The sequence below is a fragment of the Pantherophis guttatus genome, chromosome 16, assembly GCF_059756535.1.
Source record: "Pantherophis guttatus breed Tessera chromosome 16, ASM5975653v1, whole genome shotgun sequence".
Taxonomy (NCBI): Eukaryota; Metazoa; Chordata; class Lepidosauria; order Squamata; family Colubridae; genus Pantherophis; species Pantherophis guttatus.
Genome location: NC_142078.1, coordinates 2,439,470 through 2,459,261, shown reverse-complemented (window position 1 = coordinate 2,459,261; position 19,792 = coordinate 2,439,470). Strand labels below are relative to the sequence as shown.

The following is a 19,792-nucleotide window of genomic DNA, read 5'->3' as shown; positions in this document are numbered from 1 at the left end:
AAATTTATCTTCTGTAAATGAAGACAATATATTTTTGTTATTAGTGGTGTGATTAGTTGCTCCAGAATCAATAAGCCAATTATTGTTCTCATTTTGCTGTATGTTAGTGTTGTCTTGTTTATTTAACCCATTCAGTGAGCCAGATTTTCTATCCTTTGAATTATCTCTGCCCCCTCTATTCTCTTTGTAATTTGGTGGGCTTCTATATCTATGTCTATCTATGGAAGACTGTCTATAATTGTATTTGTTCCTATATTCTGACCTATGTCTTTCCTTTGAAATCTTGGGGCAATCTCTTCTATTGTGTTCCCTGGATCCACAATTGTGATATTTAAATGTTTCATTATATTTTTCTTGGAAAGCTACTTTCCTATATGGTTTGTGTTCTGTGTGATTGTTAGAACGATTTCTTCTTGAATTGTCTTCTGCTATCAATTTATTGGATAGACTTTCTATGGATAAGTATCCTAGATTGATTGTGTCTAAATGTGACATAAAATTGTCCCATGATGGATCAAGTGAGTTGATAATGACACTTTTCATTGTTTGGTCTGAAATCACCTCCCCCCTCAAATGCAGCTCAGCTCTTATTTTGTTTAAAGATATTAAATGCTCACTTATGGAAACCCCTGGTTTTATCCTAGATGAAAAGAAATCTTTAGACATCCTTGTGGTGGTAGCTACACTATCACTGTGAAACAAATTAAACATGCATTGAATAATTTCTGAAACAGTCAGATTTGGCTTAATGCTGTGATACATTGCAGGAGACACACTAGATATTATTAAGAAAAATGCTCTATGGTGTAAACAATCTATTTTTAGAGTCCAAGGTCTTTTTGGGGGACTAGTGATAAAAAATAGTAAGCTTTCCTTCATAAAGACAACCTGGAGCTGTTGATACCATTCTTGCAAGTTAATGCCATCAACCCTTAGCTTCGGGAAGTCACTGGGTAAATTTCCGACATTATTGGGTCCATTACTTACAACCTGAGGTAGTCCGTGGTCTCGTAAATGCAGAAAATTGCAAAACGGCGTGGGGATGCTCGCAACGAGTCTGCGCGGTCTTCTCGTCAGTTCATGTCTTCCCGGGCCGTCTGCGTAGTCTTGCGCATGCGCGTTGTCCGTTTCTTCTTTGGAGTCGTCGTGGAAGGTTCTCCCCATTGCGGCTCGCTCGTTCTGCTCCTCCTCGGACGAATCCGTCTCTGGTTCGATTTTGGGAGTCCTGACGACGGCGGCTGTTCTTCCTCTTCTTTTGAGGGCGTTGGTGCTTGCTTCGGTCTGTGGCGTAGGGCGGTATCGGCAGGGCTCTCTGGGTTCGGGCGTCAGCGCTCTCGTAGTCAGGATGGGAGCGGGCAGGTCTTGAGGCATTGGCTTGCTCGCTCGCTTCTTCGTTAGCTTTTTAGTAATTTTTAGTTTTGGCCCAAATGCGGCAAAAAGCGTTTTCATTGCTGATTTTATTTGGTAGTTTGTTGAATCACCTTCACTTTCTGATTCTGATTCTTCTGAGGTGTTTGAATCTTCTTTTTCATTTTCGTTGTCTGGTAATGTTTTTCGCGCCAGAAATTTTGAATTGAGCTTTTTGATTGGCTTTGCTTCGCTCATCTTGGAGGCCTGTTGAAACCAAGATGGCTGCCATTCAAAATTTCGCGCGGGATCACCGTTTTTCTTCTTCGCAATGATTTTCTCTGCAGTCATATCACTCACTATTTTTGGGTCTTTAGACTTTTCATTAGTGATGTTTTTCTCTCTCGCTGCTCCGCTGTTCTTCAGCATATCTTGGAGGTTCGCGATGAGGCTTTCATCATTCTTCTGGCTCTTTAATAATTTTAATATCTCTGACCTGAGTTCGTTATTCTCTATCTCGATTTCCTCCTGGTCATCATTTTCATCTATTATTTCTTCGTCTTCAGTGGTGTATTCTTCGGATTCTCTCGAAATTGCGTTTGTGGGTTCGTTGATTATTTCTTGTTCTGTTTCCATTTCTTTGCTGTAGGCCCTGGTGTTGGGCCTATCTTTCTTAGACATTTTTAAGTTTTTATTGAGTCAATTAACCATCCTCTGCTACCAGCTTGTTGCAATATTTTCAGGATCAGACTCAATAAAATTAGTAAGAGTTGAAGGTTTAAATATATTTTCTTTTATTTACAAAAGGCATTCTATATTCACTGAATATTCACAGATAGAAGCGAGGAAAAGGGTGCATGTAGCTCCTTATATATACAATGGGTGGAGCTATATGTGGGAGTGGTGAATTATGAATACATTAAGAAGTGGAGAATAAGTTAACCCCTGATACCCCGTTCATATACTATTTACACATTAGAGAATAAGGCATTTACATCTGACAAAGAGAAAGCCTAGTAATGGGGGACTTTATCCTGACAACTGGGGGACACCCAGTCTCTGCACCTAGTGGGGGATCAAAGAGGTCCCCCATGAGTCATTTAAAACATTCTTCAGTCAACTCACTGCAGCTCCCCAAAAGCTGTTTTAAAAACAATACAACACATTAAAACATGGAAAATAAAAACAAAGAAAAGCCAGGCGCCAATCCATGCCACCTTCTCCTTGTCTGATCTCCCAGCGCCTGGGGAAAAGCCGGGTGTTTAAGGGTGAAAGGCTGGAGGCCCTTTGAGAATCTGGCTCGTATCTCACAAAGCTTCCTTGGCCTTAGAGAGTCCCTTTAGCAGTTTCTGCTGGAAGACAAGGGGACTGTTGAGAGAATCCAATTGACAAGAGTTTCTGATGTCTGGGGAGGGTCTTACATGGTATGGACAGTTCACACCCCCAACAATGGAGGCCAAATTAGCCCTAGATTCAGCCACAGCACACTTGCTTCACTTAGGCACTGAGTGGGATGACTATTTAAAGGCAACTTATTAGAATATTGTGGCAAAGAGATTTCCCTTAATGAAAAGAGGGAATCTAGGACACAGAATCGGGTTTCTTTTTATACTCCACACAATAGAAAAAGTTGGGATATTCGAATAGAATAGAATAGAATTTTTTATTGGCCAAGTGTGATTGGACACACAAGGAATTTATCTTGGTGCATATGCTCTCAGTGTACATAAAAGAAAAGATATGTTCATCAAGAATCATAAAGATAATTTTCCATTTAAGATACATTAATAATGTAGTTTATTCAGGTTGAAATGGAGCTTAGGTATGTAGCATGAAGCTGTATATTCTGCAATATTTATATTTCTGCTAAACTCATTCAATGAATCCAAGCACCGCAAGCTGAAATAACATGCACTGCATTGATACATCCACAGAGTTTCACAGTAACCATGAGATAACTCATAAAACAAGGGCAGGAATATTCCTTTTTCCCATTTTTCTTCAAATATACTGTATGTAGACAGCAAACTGTATGATTGTTTGAAGAGAAATGCATCTGTACCATCAGCCTCTAAGTGTGAGGGGGAAGGGCAAGCAGTAAAAATGGAAGTGAAACCTTCTAAGCAGCTTATAAATATAACATTAAAGAGCACCTGTCATTTCACATCCATCATGGCAGGGACAATAGAAAAAGTCCTTTATTATTCAGCCTGAGAAAGTCCCTTATTTGGCAGTTATTATTAACCCTTCTTTACTCAATTGAAGAAAAGATAAATAAATAATTCCTCTTATTCGAATTGTTATAATTATATCATTATTCTGATGTTTTGTACATACACTGAGAGCTTGTGAACTCGAGACAAATTCCTTGTGTGTCTATTCGCAGTTGGCGAAAATAAAAATTCAATTCAGTTCAATTCCTGAGATACAGTCTGGGACTGTAAATTTAAAGGCAATTTATTAGAATATTGTAGCAAAGAGATTTCCCTTAATGAAAAGAGGGAATCGAGGACACAGAATCGGGTTTCATTTTATACTCCATACAGTAGAAAAAAAAAATACAAAACAAGAGCTGATTGCATGGAAGAAATCACTCTGCTCAAGTTACACTTACATCAGAGACATGGACAGTAACATCCCATAATATTAAGCATAAGCATTAAAAGAACATTCACATGGGAAATGGCATGTATCTTGTGAAAAAGTACAATTTAGACCAGTTGAAACATCTAGCATGTACAATTGAAACAGTCCTTTATTATTCAGCCTGAGAAAGTTCCTTATTTGGCAGTTATTATTTACCCTTATTGTCTTCTTTACACATTTGGAGTAAAGATAAATAATTCCTCTTATTGGAATTATTATAATTATCATGAATATGCACTAGGTGAATTCCTAATGTGTCTATTCACACTTGGCCAAATTAAATATACAATTCAATTCAATTCCCGAGATACACCGTGACTGAAGGTCTTCTCACACTCAAATGTGTTTATCATTTTTCTCCCACGTGAATTCTTTGGTGTCGATTGAGGCTACTATGCTTAGTATAGCTCTTTCCACATTCCAGGCATTTATGAGGTTTCTCTCTTGTGTGGATCCTTTGATGTATGTGCAGATTTCCTCTCCTACTGAAGCTCTTTCCACAATCAAGACATTTATGTGGTTTTTCTCCTGTGTGGATCCTTTGATGTGCATAAAGGATGTTCCTCCAACTGAAGCTCTTTCCACATTCCAGGCATTAATGTGGTTTCTCTCCTGAGTGGATCCTTTGATGTCTATAAAGATGTCCTCTCTGACTGAAACTCTTTCCACACTCAAGGCATTTATGAGGTTTCTCTCCTGTGTGGATCCTTTGATGTGTATAAAGATTTCCCCTCAGACAGAATCTCTTTCCACACTCAAGGCATTTATGAGGTTTCTCTCCTGTGTGGATCCTTTGATGTGTATCAAGGGTGCTCCTTAGGCTGAAGCTCTTTCCACACTCAAAGCATTTATGAGGTTTTTCTCCTATGTGGATCCTTAAATGAGTTTCAAGATGTTTGTTTCTTTTGAAGGATTTTTCGCATTCTGGGCACTGATGTTCCTTTGCTTCCTCCTGGATCCTTCGGGACTTTGAGGGTCTTTCGAAGGAGCCTCCGCCCTCCAGACCCATCTCAGGGTCTCCACCCATTTCCTCCTCCCCACATCGACCTCCAGGCAGCTGCCTTTCCCGGGATCCCCCTGAGCTCATCCCTCCTGCAGCCCCAGACCCCCCCAGCCTTTCCCCGCTGTTTCCTGGGGAAGCCGCGCCAGGACCGGGCAGGGCTGCTCCGCGGGGCCTGCTGTTCTCCTCCTCCTCTCGGCCAGCGCCTCTTTCCTGCATCTGTTGCCATCCTCCGTCCTCCTGCAGGGGAGAAAGAGAAGAGGGTCACGACTGCGTCCCCTTCCCCGCAGGGCAGGCCCAGGCCCAAGACCCCGCCTCTTGCGGCCCCGAAAGAGACCCCCAAAGACTGCGAGTCCCAACATTCCCTGCACCAAACTGTATCATCCGGGCTCCTCTTTCGCCGATTCAAGCCGCTTCCCTTGAAATTTGGAATTCAGTCTCCCCTCCCTCCCCCCCCCCAGCTCTGTATTGAGGCAGGCGGAGATCAGAGGCTCTTCTGGGGCTGCGACCTTATAGCAGACTATAAAGGGGACCCAGTTTGGTCCATGGATTAAGGCACCAGGGTAGAAAGCAAGAGACCCTGAGTTCAAGTCCCTCTTTTGGTGCAGCTCACCTCACAGGGTTGTTGTTGGGGGAAGAGAGGAGGGGGGCGCGTTGCACGTTTCATTACTTCCTAGCTAACATCATAGTTGCTGGAAGGGTGTGGGGGCCTCAGGGAGCTAAAAAGACCCCTCATTTCAACCCTGAGCTACCAATATTCTTCTATTTTGTTGGAAACAAAGGAAAATATCCGCCTGATTTGTAAAAATAAATCCAGGATTCTAGTAAATAAGATCCTACAACTCGCAAATGTGTTTTTAAGAAGCATCTATGTAGCCTCCATTTCATCCAGGACAATTCTTGTTCCTAGGTAGAAGAACTAGGAATTTATGCAGAAAAGGAGACCATCTCCAGTTAAAGAGGAGCTAAGGAGGAGAACCTCCTGCCAATGGTTCCTGCTAGTGAATTTCCTCATAGAAGTCAGTAAAGAAATGATGAAACCAGAAAATACATTGAGTGCTTGTGAAGCGCAAACAGAAAACATTGATTCTGGATAAAATTCCACACGTGAGCAATTATTTTGTCAGCCTTTCCCAGCTGGGTTTGTGTCTTTCTTGAAAGTTGCAGATGTATTTAGAGACACTCGGAATACTCTGTTGTGTAGTTGCTGAAAAAGCAAGTTCTCTCATATCAAATAGAGAGCCTTCCTCAAGAAGGGAAAAACAAGCAACCTTTAAAAAAAAGGTATAGACTGCCATGTTAATATGTCATTTTAAGTTAGTCATTTAAAAGCTGCCAGTCCGTGGGTGGGGGGCTACATCGCAGGGCACACTGGCCTGGGCAGCAGCAGCAGGAGGGGCCCCCTCCAAAGGGGGAGTGGGTGGAGGAGGAAAATATATATGTGTGTGTCAACTGGAGCATCAGGTTTTCAAGGGCTAAAAAAAGTTGAAAAATCCAAATATGCAGGGGTCAGTATTGGAGGGGATTTCCCCCTCTGCTGCAGTTTTCCAAAGGGGCCCTTCAGAAAGGAGGAGGGATGAAAAAGAAGATGAATCCATGTGTGTGTGTGTGTATGTGTGTGTGGGGGGGGGGGTCTGTGGAGGGTCTGGCAAGGCAGCTGGGGGTGGGGAGGGCCTGGCTGACATAATCCTTTTACTGTCTCTGGGATGTATTTTGCGGTTATCGTTCATGACGGTTGGATATATTGCCCCCAAACTGTACAGGTAGTGCTAACTAGATCTTCAATCAGAATTGAGACAAAAATTTCTGTTCTTGACAGTTGCTGCACCCCATTTTTTGCCATAATTGGCAGGTCATATCCTACAGTTGTGAAGTGAGTTGTGAAGTTGTTATGTGAATCCTCCACTGACTTTGTGGGACACCAGCTGGGAAGGTTACAAATGGTGATGATGTGACCCTGGGACAGCGCAGCCGTCATAAATACATGCCAGTGGCTAAACGCCTGGATTTTGACCACAGGGATGCTGGAACAGTCGTAAGTGAGAAAACTGGTCAAGGCCACTTTTTTCAGTGCTGCTATAACTCCACTAAGTCACTAAGCAAATAGTTGTAGGTCAAGGACTATCTCTACAGTGCTTTAAAAATAATCCAAAATAGCCTCCAAATTGGAACCCACAGAGGTCAAACTTTTTCCTGCAACAAATCTGCAAAACTAGCCCAATTTGGTAGAAAAATTGTTCAAGTGTCCACACTGTTTCCCACTCGCATTTCAACTCAATCCCCAAACTTTCCTCCTAGACTCGGTTTGGCTTTTCAAGGAAAAGAAAATGCCATTCTTGATCTTTACCCTGATGTTCTCCTCAATACAGTTCAATAAAGGTTTGCAAACTCAGAAGATATAAATATGGGAATTCTCAAATTCAAAATAAAATGTCTCATCCCACTGAAGAACTTTCCCTCCCAGAAACTCAACTGGTTTCTAATCAGCTAGAAACGATGCCTGACCAGGTTGTGCAGGATTGTCTGGGACACAACACATCCTCTCCACAACTGCTGGGAAGAGGCTCTGCGGTATCCGAAGCAGCACATTAGATTCAATCAGTTTTCTTCCATATGAAGAAGTATCCACCTTGTGAACTCCCAAGCCTCTTGTTATGTGATCTAAATGGGCTGTGATTAATGTGTACGTAGCAGATGAATGGGTATATCTATATTCTTTTGAGAGCAGGCCTCAGAAGTCCATTCTTTAACTTCAAAGTCTAACAATCGGAGCAGCCCTCAACTGCAGCCCTTGGACAGGGATCAGGCAGGGATCTCGTCCACAGCTGCCCAGTTGAGAATCCAACACTCGTGAACCACTGACAGATGGACATCCAGACTCATACAAGGCCTCCCGCCCCTCCCAGGACAGCCTGCCCTGCTAGTTGCCATCAGAATGACCGACAGCAGTCAAACTCAGGTCTGGGACCCTGGGCATGGCCCTGGAAAACTAAAAGAATTTATTAAAAGAAAAATATATTAAATTTATTAAAAGTGAAAGTTTTAATTGGATTTTATTACCTTTCTTGCCAGGCACTTATGAGGTTTTTCTACTGAGTGGATCCTTTGATGTTTATAGAGGTGTCCCCTCTGACTGAAGCTCTTTCCACACTCCTGGCACTTATAAGGTTTTTCTCCTGTGTGGATTCTTTGATGTGTATAAAGGTGGCTCCTCCGACTGAAGCTCTTTTCACACTCTAAGCATTTATGAGGTTTTTCTCCTGAGTGGATCCTTTGATGTTTATAAAGCCTGCTCCTCTGACTGAAGCTCTTTCCACACTCCAGGCACTTGTGAGGTTTTTCTCCTGAGTGGATCCTTTGAGGTGCATAAAGGCTGCTCCTCCGACTGAAGCTCTTTCCACACTCCAGGCACTTGTGAGGTTTTTCTCCTGAGTGGCTCCTTTGATGTGTATAAAGGTTGCTCCTCTCACTGAAGCTCTTTCCACACTCCAGGCACGTATGAGGTTTTTCTCCTGAGTGGCTCCTTTGATGTCTATAAAGGTTGCTCCTCCAACTGAAGCTCTTTCCACACTCCAGGCACTTGTGAGGTTTTTCTCCTGAGTGGCTCCTTTGATGTGTATAAAGGTTGGTCCTCTGACTGAAGCTCTTTCCACACTCCAGGCACTTGTGAGGTTTTTCTCCTGAGTGGATCCTTTGATGTGTATAAAGGTCCCTCCTCCGACTGAAGCTCTTTTTTTTTTTTTTTTTTAATTTGATTTATATGCCGCCCTTCTCCGAAGACTCAGGGCGGCTTACAATGTGCTCAGCAATAGCCTTCATCCTTTTGTATATTTATACAAAGTCAGCTTATTGCCCCCACAAACTGGGTCCTCATTTCACCTACCTTAGAAAGGATGGAAGGCTGAGTCAACCTTGAGCCTTGGCGAGATTCGAACCCTGCAGTAATTGCAGGCAGCTGGTCTTAATAAGCTTAATAACAGGGTGCCTTAAACCCCTGTAGTACCAAGGCTCTTTCCACATTCCAGGCACTTGTGAGGTTTTTCTCCTGAGTGGCTCCTTTGATGTGTATAAAGGCTGCTCCTCTGACTGAAGCTCTTTCCACACTTCAGGCACTTGTGAGGTTTTTCTCTTGTGTGGATCCTTTGATGTGTATAAAGGTTGCTCCTCCGACTGAAGCTCTTTCCACACTCCAGGCATTTATGAGGTTTTTCTCCTGAGTGGATAATTAGGTGGCTTTGAAGATTTCTTTTTCTTTTGAAGGTTTTTCCACATTCCGGGCACTGATATTCCTTTGTTTCCTCCTGGATCCTTCGGGGCTTTGGGGGTCTTCCGAAGGAGCCTCCGCCCTCCAGGTCAATGTTGTGGTCTCCGTCCGTTTCCTCCTCCCCGCATCGCCCTCCAGGCAGCCGCCTTTCCCGGGCTCCCCATGGGCTCATCCCTCCTGCAGCCCCGGAGCCTCCGGCCTTTCCCCGCTGTCTCCAGGAGAAGCCGCGCTGGGACCGGGCAGGGCTGCTCCGCGGGGCCCGCTCTCCTCCTCCTCCTCTCGGCCGGTGCCTCTTTCCTGCATCTGTCGCCATCCTCCGTCCTCCTTCAGGGGAGAAAGGGAAGAGCGTCACGACTGCGTCCCCTTCCCCACAGGGGAGGCCCAGGCCCAAGACCCCCCCTCGTGCGGATCGGAATGAGACTCTCCCAGACTACGATTACCAGCATCCCCTGCGCCCAACCTGCATCATCCGCACTCCGCTGTCGCCGATTCAGGCAGCTCCCTCATGTCCCATTTTGTTTCCGGAAATGGAGGTTTCACGCCCTTCTTTCTCCACTAGTTCCGCCTTTTCCTTTGGAGGATCCGGCCCTCGGAGTCCATTTGCCAATCGCCAACATCCCGACCTCGACCAATCAGGGTCCTTCTTCCTGCAACAAGCGAAATGGCGCCTGCGCAGTTCCGCGGGTTATTAAGGTCCGGGGCGGAGGTGGGACAGGGGGGAGGGGGTGCTTCCTTTGAAATTTGGGGTCCGGTCTCCCCCCCCCGAATTGAGGCCGCCGGAGGTCAGGGGTTGACGCCTTATATGAGCCCATGAAGGGCAGCCAGTTGGGGTCTGTTCTGGGACCTTTGGAGACCCTGAGTTTGAATCAGCCGCTCTTTGTGTCCTGGATTCCCTCTTTTCATTGAGGGAAATCTCTTTGCTACAATATTCTAATAAATTGCCTTTGAATGCTCCTCCCACTCAGATCCTCATTGTTGTTGAGGGTTTGGAAAAAGTATCAATATAAGCTAAATTATAAGATACCCAAATGGGCAAATCCCAGACATGCAAAAGGAAATACCAGTGTAGAGCAAAAAACAGAAGTGATTACTTATAAAGAGTTTCTTCTTTTGGAAAGGGGTAAGCTGCAATTGAAATCTTTAGATGTATTAAAAGAAGAAGGGATAATTTATATTTGGTTTCAGTATGGTCAGCTTCAAGCTAGATGGAGGGAAGATCAGAAAACTGATGTTATGCAACATGAGGAAAATTTGGTGAAACAGATTAGAGATCAAAGTCAGATGCATATTAAAAGGTTGTATAATGCTTTATTGGAAATAGATTCAGAAACGGAATTGGTTAAGGATTGTATGATAAAATGGGCACAAAACTTTCAGGAACCAGTGATGATGGAACTATGGAAAAAGATTTGGGTTAGAAATGTTAAATTTACGCAAGCACAAAATTTAAGAGAGAATTGTTATAAAATGTTTTATAGATGGCACTTAGATCCTAAGAAATTATCATGTATGTACTCGAATTTGCAAGCTAAATGTTGGAGATGTGAATGTGATGATGCAACCTATTATCATGTATGGTGGACCTGCAAGAAAATCAAGGCATTTTGGATAAAAATTTGGTGGGTGATGCAGAACATTCTGAAAAAAAGGTAGAAATTTACTCCTCAATTGTTTTTACTGGGTATAACGATGGATTGTACAGTATTAGAGAGTAAATTGATTTTGAACTTAATATCAGCAGCAAGGCTGTTGGTAGCGCAATACTGGAAGAAGGACTTTTTGCCTACTATTGAAGAGTGGATACTGAAAGTAACGAATTTAGCAGAAATGGCGAAAATCTCAGCATATTTGAAGGACTACACACAAGAAAGATACGTATTGGAATGGAGAAGATAGATTGATTATATTCAAAATAAGTATCAGACAAGAAAATATCAAATAGTTTATGAATGAACGTTAAGTATTAGAAGTATTATGTTATCTATAGTGGAGTTAAGGTTTCGGGGGGGATTTAGTAGTCTGAGGATAGATAGGTTAATTTAGCTTATGATTGTTAATTGAAGTACCCTGTATTTTGCTCTGGGAAGTCTGGAGGGGGAGGGGAGGGAAAGGGTGGGGGGAATATAGTGGGGGGGGGAAATCCTTTTTTTTTCTGCAAAACTTTTCAATAAAAAAAGAAAGAACTTCTCCCTGCCATTGTTAGATATAATCTATGTGGATTTCCCAAATGTGGGGACCTATTAAGACCATCCCCAAGCATCTGAAGCTCTCAGTTGGATTCCCTGAATGGTCCCCTTGTCTTCCAGCAGAAACCCCTACAAGGGACTCTCTAAGGCCAAGGAAGCTTTGTGAGATATGAGGAGGAGAAGGTGGCATGGATTGGCCCCAGGTTTTTCTTTGATGGTTTTTCTTTTATGTTTTAATGTGTTGGATACTTTTGAAAACGCCCTTTTGGGAGCTGCACAGAGTTGACTGAAAGATGGGCAGTTATAAGGTTTTAAATGAAGAAGACTCATTGGGGACCTGTTTGGTCCTCCCACTAGGTGCAGAGACTGGGTGTTCCCCAGTTGTCAGGATAGGGAAAGTCCCCCATTCCTCTGCTTTCTGTTCATGAGCTAAATGCTTAGCAAAAGGTCCATCTAGCTCAGTGGTGTCAAACTCTTATTTCCTTCAGGGCTGCATCAGGGTTATGTTTGACCTGGGGGTGGGGTCCCTGGGTAGGCGTGGCCAGCTCATCTTCACTCTTCTTCTTTTTTTATTGAAAAGTTTCACAAACATTTCCCCTTCCCCCTCCCTCCTCCCCTTCGAACCCTCCCCTCCCCTCCCTCCCACCCCCACTTTCCAGAGCAAAATACAGGTTATAACATTTGAAAATCATAAACTAACATAAGCTAATTATCTATAGCCTCCTATCCCTCTCTTGAGCTTTTAACTCCCCTTTTACTAAACTAAATTTAAGTACTTTATAAAATCTCTTTGATCATTCATAAGCTATTTGAAATTCTTTAGTCCGATATTTGCCTTGAATATAATCAATCCATCTTCTCCATTCTAACATATATTTCTCATTTAAATGGTCCGTTAGATATGCTGAAATTTTCACCATTTCTGCTAAATTTACTTCTTTTAATGCCCATTCTTGAATAGTAGATAAATCTTCCTTCTTCCAGTACTGCGCCACCAAGAGTCTTGCTGCAGTTATTAGGTTCAAAATCAAATTAGTCTCTATAGCCGTAAAATTTGTAGTTATACCTAACAAAAACAACTGTGGAGTAAACTTTATCTTCTTTTTAAGGATATTTTGGATAATCCACCATATTTACACAAGCTCAAAATTTGAGAGAAAATTTTTATAAAATGTTTTATAGATGGCATTTGGATCCCAAAAAGTTAGCTTGTATGTACCCAAACCTACAACCCAAATGTTGGAGATGTGATTGTGTTGATTCTACCTATTTTCATGTTTGGTGGACTTGTAAAAAAGTTAAAGCATTTTGGATGAAAATATGGTGGATTATTCAAAATATTCTCATCTTCACTCTTCTTGTGGGCACCTGTGGTGGCCAAGTGCTAGGACAGGACTTCTCTCAGACCCTCCCTCCCTCATAATCTTCCTTCCTTCCTCCTGCCCTCCCCTCCCCTCCCCTCCCTTTTCTTCTTTTTCCTTCCCTTTTTCCTTCTTTTTCCTTCCTTCCTCCCTTCTCGTCTTTCCTTCTTTGCCTTTCCTCCTTCCTGTCCCTTCTTGGATGCTCAAATGCAAAAGGAGAAACATTTCTTTTGCTTTTAGTTTCTTTTTCTAATCCTCTGCCAGTGAAAATGGAGCTTGGGGGGTGGAGGCCACATTTTCGCTGGCGGAGGAGTGCAGGCGGCCATTAAAGCTGAAAATGGGGCCTGGTAGGGCTACACGCTTCCCTCCCGAGCTCTGTTTTCGCTGGCAGAGGCATTGTGGGCCAGTCCAATCTGTTCCCCACGGGCCAGATCCAAGCACCCTTCAGTTTGACGCCCCTGATCTAGTTCCTCCGATTGGGCAGTCCGTCGTATACACCTCTGGCAACCTCATTCCGTTTTCCTTTCATATTAACCCAAATGCATTCAAGGAGGTTTTCTTCATTTTTTACTTTTTGCATTTCTACAAAGGTGCAGCTGCTTAAGTGCAACTCCACCTCCACCTCTTTTTATTAGGTGTTTTGAAAAATTTAAATCCTCCTGAGTTTCATCCCACCATGTTTCAGTAACGGCAGCAATCTCATCTTTGCTCTCGTGTTCTGGGACGTCAGGTTCCCTCTGTTTCTTCTTCATACTTTGGGTGTTGATGTGTAGGCATCTCCTCCCTTTTTTATTCTCCCTGTGTTTCCTTCCTACACCTGCATTAGTCCCGGAGGGTTGAGAAAATAATTTCCAAAGAACTTGGCTCACAAACAGTTTATTCAACAGCTTTATTTTCTCTCTCTACTCCAAGATCTCTGTTCTTTCGAATGAATTTGGCAGCTCTTTGACTTCTCAGAGGGAAGGGAAAGAATTCAAACTCTTTGCTTCCCTTCCCCACCTGCCCTTCCCACAAATCACAAAAGACACACTTCAAAAACAATAAATTACCGATACCTTCAAGTATAGCAGCCAAGGTGATCCCTGCAACAGCTTTTCTTCTTCTGCTCTGCCCCAGCCTGGAGGAAGGGAAGGGCCTGGCCTTCTCCACCAGCTGACCTTCCCCTCTGCAGCAGAGAAGCGGAGTGGGGCTTTGGCCTCGCGGCACGGAGACCCTTACTGTGGCATGAAGCAAAGGGTGGGGCTGTTTGCCCCGGCAGCCACCACGCCTCCCTCACTGCCCACGGACTCTGAGGAGAAAGGCTTTCCGGGTGTGGCTATGCCCAGAAAGGGGGATTTGGGACCCTTTGAACCCTCAGGGCACGTTCTCTACCACTGGAGGCTTTGTAGGATGCGATCAAAGATGCTTTTGCTGAGGAGACAATTTGGGATATTCTCAACCAGCAAGGTGAACAATCCCCCACCTCGGCCCTTCCGTTCATCAAGCTGGCCATTCAATGGACGGGATGGAGACAGGGAAGCAGAGCCAGCCCTTCACCGTAGTTGCCAGGGTTTCTGAGCTGCTGCAGTTGGGTTCCCATGACCACAAGTGATGGGCTTCTCCTCCACCAAGAGCCCGGATCCTTTGGCTCAAGATGCAGGTTGCATGAAGGGCCCCTTTTTTTTTTTTAAATTTGATTTATATGCCGCCCTTCTCCGGAGACTCAGGGCGGCTTACAGTGCTTTAAGCAATGGTGGGAGGCTCCCTCATAGGTTTTTTTTGGGGGGAAAGGCACCCTTAAAACACAGCCAGCTGGGTTCACTGAGTTGTGCAGATGGCCTGGACTGGTTCCCATTGAGGCCTTTGGGCCCCACCCATTGAGCAAAGGTTTCCCCCAAACTGTACAGGTAGTACTCACTAGATCTACAATCAGCATTGAGAGAAAAATTTCTGTTCTTGACAGTTGCTGCACCCCATTTTTTGCCATAATTGGCAGGTCATATCCTACAGTTGTGAAGTGAATTGTGAAGTTGTTATGTGAATCCTCCAAAGACTTTGTGGGACACCAGCTGGGAAGGTTACACATAGTGATGATGTGACCCTAGCACAGTGCAACCGTCATAAGTACATGTCAGTGGCTAAGCGCCTGGATTTCGAACACATGACCACATGGAGGCTGGAACAGTCATAAGTGTGAAAACTGGTCAAGGCCACTTTTTTCAGTGCTGCTAAAACTTCACTAAGTCACTAAGCAAATAGTTGTAGGTCAAGGACTATCTGTACAGTGCTTTAAAAATAATCCAAACTAACCCCCAAATTGGAACCCACAGAGGTCAAACTTCTTCCTGCAACAAATCTGCAAAACTAGCCCAATTTGGTAGAAAAACCGTTCAAGTGTCCACACTGTTTCCAACTCGCATTTCAACTCCATCCCCAAACTGTCCTCCTAGACATAGTTTGGCTTTTCAAGGAAAAGAAAATGCCATTGTTGATTTTTACCCTGATGTTCTCCTCAATAAAGTTCAATAAAGTTTTGCAAACTCAGAAGATATAAATATGGGAATTCTCAAATTCAAAATAAAATGTCTCATCCCACTGAAGAACTTTCCCTCCCAGAAACTCAACTGGTTTCTATGTCAGATCCCAAAAAATGTGATGCTGCCATTCAAGTGGAGAAGGGGGAGACTTGCATTCGATTTACTAGCACGGCCTGTGTCATCAGATATTTTACAACCTATATCCTGGCGCCAAGGAGGCCTGAGATTCCCTTTACCTGCAGGAATTTATATGATAGTCATGTGGGTTGTCTTACTTTAAAGGGTAGTGGTGGGAATGCATGTTTGTTCGGGTTCTCAAAAGAAATAGTAAAGAAAACCTCTTCCCACTTGTGTATTGGCTAAAATCTGCATTCTGACTTAAAGGGTCAACCCAGAGAAGCAATCTTTGCCCTACTGAGGGGACCTTGCAAACTATGTCTGAAGCAGAGAACTGGGAGAAACCGATTGCTGGGGAGAGACAGTAACCGCCACCCAGTCGGATGCCTGCCTCGTGCACCCCATCGGAGAGGATGAGGTAATAATAATAATAATAATAATAATAATAATAATAATAATAATAATAATAATAATAATTTTATTTCTATATCGCCCTTCTCCCGAAGGACTCAGGGCGGTGTACAGCCTATTTAAAAACACAAGACAAACATCAATTTAAAATTTAAAATTATTAAATAAATTTGGCTCCATTTAAAACCCCAGAAATTTAAAATACCCCAATTTAAAATTATCATGTCGATAGCCCGGCCTGGCGGAACAGCAGGGTCTTCAGTGCGCAGCGAAATACCCGGAGGTCAGAAATCTTACGAATTTCCGGGGGCAGTTCATTCCACAGGGCTGGGGCTCCCACAGAGAAGGCCCTCCCCCTGGGTGTCGCCAGCCGACATGACTTGGCCGATGGCACCCTGAGGAGACCCTCTCTGTGGGAGCGAACTGGCCGGTGGGAGGCTATTGGTGGCAGAAGTCGGTCTCGAAGGTACCTGGGTCCTGTGCCATGGAGCGCTTTAAAGTTGGTAACCAACACCTTGAATCGCACCAGGAAGACCACTGGGAGCCAGTGCAGCTCACACAGGAGGGGTGTCACATGGGCACAATGAGTTGCGCCCATAACCACCCGCACGGCCGCATTCTGGACCAGTTGGAGCCTCCGAGTGCTCTTCAAGGGGAGCCCCATGTAGAGAGCATTACAATAGTCCAGCCGGGAGGTGACAAGGGCGTGAGTGACCGTGCGCAAGGCATCCCGGTCCAGAAAGGGTTGAAACTGGCAAATCAGGCGAACCTGATAAAAGGCCCCCCTGGCCACGTCCGTCATATGCTCTTCTAAAGACAGCCGTGCATCCAGGAGGACACCCAGATTGTGAGCCCTCTCTGTGGGGGGCAAAGATTCATCCCCAATAGTCAGCGATGGCACCTGCTGACTATATCGGGACGCCAGAAGCCACAGCCACTCAGTCTTGGAGGGGTTGAGTCTGAACCTGTTCCTCCCCATCCAGAGTCGCACGGCTTTCAGGCAGTGAGACATCACATCAAGGGCATCGTTGGGGTGGTCTGGGGTGGAGATGTACAGCTGAGTATCATCAGCGTACAGATGACACTTCACCCCAAAACTACGGATGATCTCACCCAGCGGCTTCACATAAATGTTGAACAGAAGGGGCGAGAGGACCGACCCTTGCGGCACTCCCCATGCGAGGTGCCTCGAGGTCGACTTCTGCCCCCCTGCCAACACAAACTGTGAGCGGTCGGAGAGGAAGGAGGAGAACCACCGCAAAACGGTGCCCCCTATTCCTAACCCCCTCAACCGCTGCAGCATGATACCATGGTCGATGGTATCAAAAGCTGCTGAGAGATCTAATAGGACTAGGACAGAGGACCAACCCCTGTCCTGAGCCCTCCAGAGATCATTCACCAACGCGACCAATGCCATTTCTGTGCTGTACCCCTGCCTGAAGCCCGACTGGCACGGGTCCAGATAGATAGCTTCCTCCAGGTGTCGGGGAATCTGTCGTGCCACCACGCTCTCAACAAACTTCGCCACAAAACGAAGGTTGGAGACCGGACAGTATTTGACTAATTCAGCCGGGTCCAGGGAAGGCTTCTTGAGGAGGGGCCTCACTACCGCCTCTTTCAAGGTGGCAGGAAAGGCACCCTCACTCAGAGAAGCAGTTATAATCCCCTGGAGCCAGCCTCGTGTAACCTCCCGGGAGGCCAGTACCAACCAGGAGGGACACGGGTCCAAAAAACACGTGGCGGCACTAATCTTACCCAGAACCCTGTCCACATCCTCGGGAGCCACAGGATCAAACTCCTCCCAGATAATATTCTCAAGACCTGCCCTCATCTCCTCCCCTGGACTCATCCAATCGGAGTCCAAGACATCCCGAATCCGAGCGACTTTATCATGCAGGAATTGCACAAAATCCTCAGCATGACCCTGCAAGGGATCTTCCCGCACTCCCCCCCCCCGAAGAAGGGAGTGGGTCATCCTAAACAGGGCAGTTGGGCGGTTCTCTGCAGATGCGATAAGAGCGGAGAAATGGTTAGATTTCGCCGCTTTTATCGCCACTAGGTAGGTCTTGATATAAGACCTCACCTGTGTCCGGTCGGAATCGGATTGACTAGTCCTCCAAATGCTCTCTAGGCGTCTTTTCCAACGCTTCATCTCTCTCAGCTCCTCAGAGAACCAAGGAGCCAATTGAGATCGGCATTGGGTCAGAGGCCGCAAAGGCACAACGCGATCCAAAGCTCTGGCGGCCGCACTCTCCCAGGCGGCCACCAGCTCTTCTGTCGAGTCATGTGTCAGAGTCTCAGGAAATGGTCCAAGCTCCGTCAGGAACTTTTCGGGATCCATCAGGCGTCTGGGATGGAACCATCTGGTCAGTTCCGTCTCCCTGCGGCGGGGGGAAGCAGTACGAAAGTCCAAGTGAAGGAGCGAATGATCTATCCATGACAAGGGTTTAATATCTAGGTCCCCTCTACCGAGATCATTCAACCACTGACCACAGACAAAAATCAAGTCCAGAGTGTGTCCCCCTATGTGAGTGGGGCCTTGAACTAACTGGGTCAGGTCCATGGCCGTCATGGAAGCCATGAACTCCTGAGCCACCTCTGACGCCTCACCCGCGAATGGAAGGTTGAAATCCCCCATGACAATAAGTCTGGGGGTATCAACCGCCACCTCGGCAATGACGTCAAGTAGCTCGGGCAGGGTCGCTACCACGTGGCAGGGAGCCAGGTATGTAATCAGCAAACCCATCTGCACCCCACGGCCCCACTTCACAAAAAGGGACTCACATCCGGCTATCTGAGGAACAGTGGTCTCCCTCGGACAAAGACTTTCCCTAATAATCACCGCCACTCCCCCACCCTCCCCTGGGCCCTTGGCTGATGAAATGCACGGAAACCTGGTGGGCACATTTCAATGAGGGGGACCCCCCCTCTTGGCCCAACCAGGTCTCTGTAATACTTGCCAGGTCCGCACCCCCCTCCAAAATAAGATCACAAATGAGGGGGGCTTTGTTAACAACCGACCTGGCATTAAACAACATCAGCCGCGGACCCTGGGCCTGAGACTCTGCACAACCCAGGCCACGAGTCGCACATTGGGGGCCGGAGTGTGCAGTTGCTCGTAAACAGCGTGTGCATACACCCCCACACATGATATGGCCCCCTGCGCCCATCATACCTGCCCCTCCCACTCATTATTTCAATTTCATTGCCCTTCCTGTTGCCCCCCCTGTTCCCTGGATAAATTTCCTTTCCCAACCCCTCTGCTGCAACCAATCAACCTATCGCCCCGCTCAGTAGCTATCTGGACCCCCCCAGGTCCACTTTTACAACCCCCTCCCTTCCTCCCGGGTCCCCTTAAAATTTTCATTAAAAATTTAAATAAAAAAACCCTCAACTGCATGCCATCTCTCGGGATTCCAAAATTCGTCATCAAGATAGGCCCTCGATAACATGGAGGGCCAGGCCTGCGAGAGGGGGGAGTCTCGCAGCGCGAAGAGCTCAGCCGATGAATACATCCTATAGTCTGTCTGGGGAAGACGAATGAGTCCAAGGATTCAATGGTGCTGATTAAAAAAGGTCCAGCAGAGAAAGTTCACCATTCCGGCACGGGTCAACCGGACTCCACTGTCCTCTCACTACAGTGGAGAGGAGTCTCAGGCCGCTGCCCCGGGAGAGCAGTGACCAAGCCACCTCTCACGGCGGCTGGTAACAGCAGATCTTCTTCAGTGACAGCTGCAACAAAGTGACTCCCTCAGTGCCCACAATTATGACCACAATTGAGCCCAAAATTATGGTGGCTAAGCAAGAGCGTTGTTAAGTGAGTTTCACCACATTTTACTCCATCCATGACATCTCCTGGACTAACAGTGAGTGACGTGCATCAAGGTGGCCATGCCCACCCGGTCACATGACCACCAAGCCACGCCCACCAAGCTGCACCCACA

At 45.7% G+C, this 19,792-nt stretch overlaps 3 protein-coding genes and 1 pseudogene across 4 annotated transcripts in view; all 4 read right to left on the bottom strand.

Moving 5' to 3' along the window:
* LOC148111716 (uncharacterized) overlaps positions 1-8,115 on the bottom strand; it is a 226,491-nt gene extending 218,376 nt beyond the window's left edge. The window contains 1 exon segment of the mRNA XM_087879918.1: positions 8,054-8,115. The gene's annotated coding sequence lies outside the window, so the exon portion shown is untranslated.
* Positions 1-8,746, bottom strand: part of LOC148111715 (uncharacterized) — a gene marked incomplete at its 5' end in the record, with an annotated part of 62,480 nt that extends 53,734 nt beyond the window's left edge. Inside the window, one exon of the mRNA XM_087879917.1 lies at positions 8,054-8,746. Coding sequence (XP_087736043.1) covers positions 8,054-8,746 — 693 coding nt within the window. The remainder of the gene's footprint in view (positions 1-8,053) is intronic.
* On the bottom strand, positions 2,118-14,468 carry LOC148111713 (uncharacterized; annotated as a pseudogene). Its single transcript, XR_015730184.1, has 2 exons — positions 13,860-14,468; positions 2,118-5,233 (listed from the first exon to the last, which is right to left on the bottom strand). The product of XR_015730184.1 is annotated as an uncharacterized LOC148111713 (transcript).
* LOC148111714 (uncharacterized) lies at positions 8,745-11,977 on the bottom strand. Its single transcript, XM_087879849.1, has 2 exons — positions 9,718-11,977; positions 8,745-9,581 (listed from the first exon to the last, which is right to left on the bottom strand). Exon 2 carries the CDS (start codon positions 9,568-9,570, stop codon positions 8,980-8,982), a length of 591 nt encoding a protein of 196 aa, XP_087735975.1. The 5' UTR covers positions 9,571-9,581; positions 9,718-11,977; the 3' UTR covers positions 8,745-8,979.
* Positions 14,469-19,792: the final 5,324 nt, after the last annotated feature.

Bases quoted from the DNA above. Each gene is read 5' to 3' on its own strand.
- LOC148111714 (XM_087879849.1), bottom strand. From the start codon at position 9,570: ATGGCGACAGATGCAGGAAAGAGGCACCGGCCGAGAGGAGGAGGAGGA.